This window comes from Bidens hawaiensis, unplaced genomic scaffold (assembly GCF_021521415.1).
Source record: "Bidens hawaiensis isolate Kalapana, Puna unplaced genomic scaffold, B.hawaiensis_p1.1 tig00026583_1, whole genome shotgun sequence".
NCBI lineage: Eukaryota > Viridiplantae > Streptophyta > Magnoliopsida > Asterales > Asteraceae > Bidens > Bidens hawaiensis.
Window position 1 is genome coordinate 271,067 of NW_027494262.1, and position 3,124 is coordinate 274,190.

At 42.8% G+C, this 3,124-nt stretch overlaps 1 protein-coding gene across 1 annotated transcript; it reads left to right on the forward strand.

The window, feature by feature from the left end:
- Positions 1–1,397: 1,397 nt before the first annotated feature.
- Positions 1,398–1,854, forward strand: LOC143573522 (uncharacterized). The gene is made up of 2 exons (XM_077058379.1): positions 1,398–1,596; positions 1,661–1,854. The coding sequence occupies exons 1-2, from the start codon at positions 1,398–1,400 to the stop codon at positions 1,852–1,854; spliced, it is 393 nt and encodes a 130-aa protein (XP_076914494.1).
- The last annotated feature ends 1,270 nt before the right edge of the window (positions 1,855–3,124 follow it).

The following is a 3,124-nucleotide window of genomic DNA, read 5'->3' on the forward strand; positions in this document are numbered from 1 at the left end:
TGCAGATTGTCTGAAGGTGTTTGAGTTTCTCAAGGGGTAGTTGGTTAATGTCCCTATCTTAGTAGCACCCGACTGAAGCTTACCCTTCGAGCTCATGTGCGACGCTAGTGATTTTGCAGTCGGTGCTGTTCTAGGTTAGCGGAGGGACAAGCACTTCCATCCTATCTATTACACGAGCAAGACCCTCAATGATGCTCAGGAGAATTACACGACTACCGAGAAGGAGCTTCTAGTAGTGGTCTTCGCATTCGACAAATTCCGTTCTTATCTCGTGCTGTCTAAAACCATCGTTTATACTGATCATGCGGTAATGCGATACCTATTCGCCAAGAAAGATGCCAAGCCTCATTTGATACGATGGATTCTCCTGCTTTGCGAGTTCAATATTAAGATTAGAGATAAAAAGGGAGCGGAGAATGTTGCTGCGGATCACTTGTCACGTTTGGAGGATCTGAAGAGAGAGGAGATTAGAGAGGACACCATCGGGGATAGGTTTCCCCATGAGTCGTTGATGATGGTGAGAGTGAGATTTGAGAGAGAGCCAGTCTTATACGTTAGTGCTGAAGGGGAGGGTCTGCCATGGTTCTCCAACATTGCGAATTATTTGGCCTTAGGAGTTGTGATCAAGGGCATGATTTATTAGCATAGGAGGAAGTTTTTCGCAGATGCTAGCCACTATATATGGGATGCACCGATTTACTTCGTGTAGGCGGCGATCGAGTGTTGAGGAGGTGTGTGAGTAGGGAAGAGGGCCGTGAGATTCTTAGACATTGTCATGAGGGTTTGACTGGAGGCCACCATAGTCCGTCTTCCACCGCTAGGAAAGTTCTAGATTTCGGCTTTTATTGGCCATCGATTTTTAAAGAATTACACGTGTTTGTCAGAGAGTGTGACGCATGTCAGCGCACTGGTAACATCTCATCCCGTAATGAGATGCCCCAAAACCCTATTCAGGTTTGTGAGGTTTTCGATGTTTGGGGCATTGAATTCGTGGGTCCGTTCCCTTCTTCTCGAGGGAACCAATACATTCTCGTGGCTATCGACTACGTTTCCAAGTGGGTTGAGGCTCAAGCCTTTCCCACTAATGACGACCGAGTTGTTGTGGGGTTCTGGAAGAGGTTGTTCATACTCCCAAGGCCTTGATCAGTGATAGGGGCACGCACTTTTGCAATGCCCAGATGGAGAAGACGTTGGCACGGTATGGGGTCACCCATCGGTTGGTCACCGCCTAACACCCACAGACGACCGGGCAAGTGGAGAACGAAAACCGAGGCGTGAAGCGAATTCTGGAGAAAACTGTCGGCAAGAACCGAAAGGACTGGTCCGATAAGTAAGATGATGCGCTTTGGGCTTTCCGCACAGCGTTTAAAACGCCTATTGGGACCACACCCTTTAGGATGGTTTACGGGAAGGCATGTCATCTGCCGGTTGAGTTAGAGCATAGAGCATATTGGGCGTTGAGATCCGTTAATCTAGACCTGACCCAGGCTGCGAAAAACCGGTATCTCCAAATTCATGAGGTTGAGGAGCTGAGAGATGAGCCATATGCGAGATCTTGGAGTTATAAAGGCGTTGCACGATCGGAAGTTGAAGAAGGTGAAAGAATTTAAGTGTGGGGATCGGAAGTTGGTTTATAATTCCCGTCTGAAGTTATTTCCAGGTAAGCTTAGATCGAGATGGGTAGGTCCCTATACGGTGAAGGCGGCATTCCCGCACGGTGCGGTTGAGTTAGTTGATCAGGAGGGAAGAGCATGGAAGGGGAACAGCCATAGGTTAAAGCATTATATTGGTGGGCCAGTTGATTCGGTTGAGGAGGACGTGTTTCGCCTCGACATCCCTAGGTTGATTGATTGATAGGGATAGGACCTCGGCTGACTATCCGAGTGTAGAGTTTGTATATGTTTGTATTGATTTTCTTTTATTTTTGTATTTTGAGTCAGTTTTATGTTTTAGAGTCTGTTTGATGTCTGCTTTGGGTGCCTTGAGATTTGTTTTGCAGGCTTGGATGCAAACGTTCGTACTCAATCTCCATTCGGACATGGGCGTTCTGAGCCTAATTGATTGTAGAGGGGACCCAAAGCTGCGGCCGCGAATGAAATGCTATACGATCGCTTTATCGGAACTTGACTTACGAAGATCACTGCCATGTTACCAGGGGAGTCTGTTCCATTTACTCTATTTTTTTTATTTTATTTCTGCTTTATTTTTGTCTTTTTCCTGTCTCACATTGAGGACAATGTGAAATTTAAGCGTGGGGATGGGAAACTGACGTTTTTTAGGTAGCTTAAAAAAAATATAAATATAAAAAAAGTAAATATTTATATAAAAATTAAAAAATAAAAATAAAAAAAATTAATTAAAAAAATTGTGTCCCTTGAATAAAATGTTTTGCGACAAAATAGAAAATGATAGAAAAATTAGGGATTGGTTTTTAAAACTACTAACATATATGAGATACAAAAAATAGAAAGCGCCCACTTAATTTGGGATGTGTCGGTAGGCCCAACTAGCCTTGAAAGGTTTCCCCTGATTATTATTAATATACATATTAGTCATAAACCTTGTGGGTTCTCATCTTGAGGGGAGATAGTGAAGCTGAAAATTCGATAAGGCATAGCGAGTATTACCTTAATCTTTAAACCTTGAGGTGGTGAGAATTACATGCACTTAAAAATCTAGCACACCACTCTGTTTTATGAAAGTAAATAACGAGTGGTGGCGCCCGGCCAAGTCCAAATTTTATACGAGTTTAGAAAATAGTTATATATTTAGGTAAAAGATGCCTAAGAGCACAAAATTTTGTTGCACGAACGTCAAAGATGTGTAATATTTTGAAAATAAAAGTGAATGAGAAAGTTATGCAAATGCCAAAGAAGCATTCACAAAAAAAAAATAAAAAAATAAAAAATAAAAAATCAAGTAATAGAAAAAGAGGCCAAAAGGCACATACTCGACGGGGCCAAGAGCTTACGTGTTACCAAGGGGATGGTGACTCTGATGATACACTATTGGGGCTCGAAAGTTCTTAGTCAATAAATATTTTTAGGAAATACTAAGGGTGGAGGCTTGAGACTGTCATATACTGGGTTGCAGCTCGGGTGAAACAATATCGGGCCAAAATCTA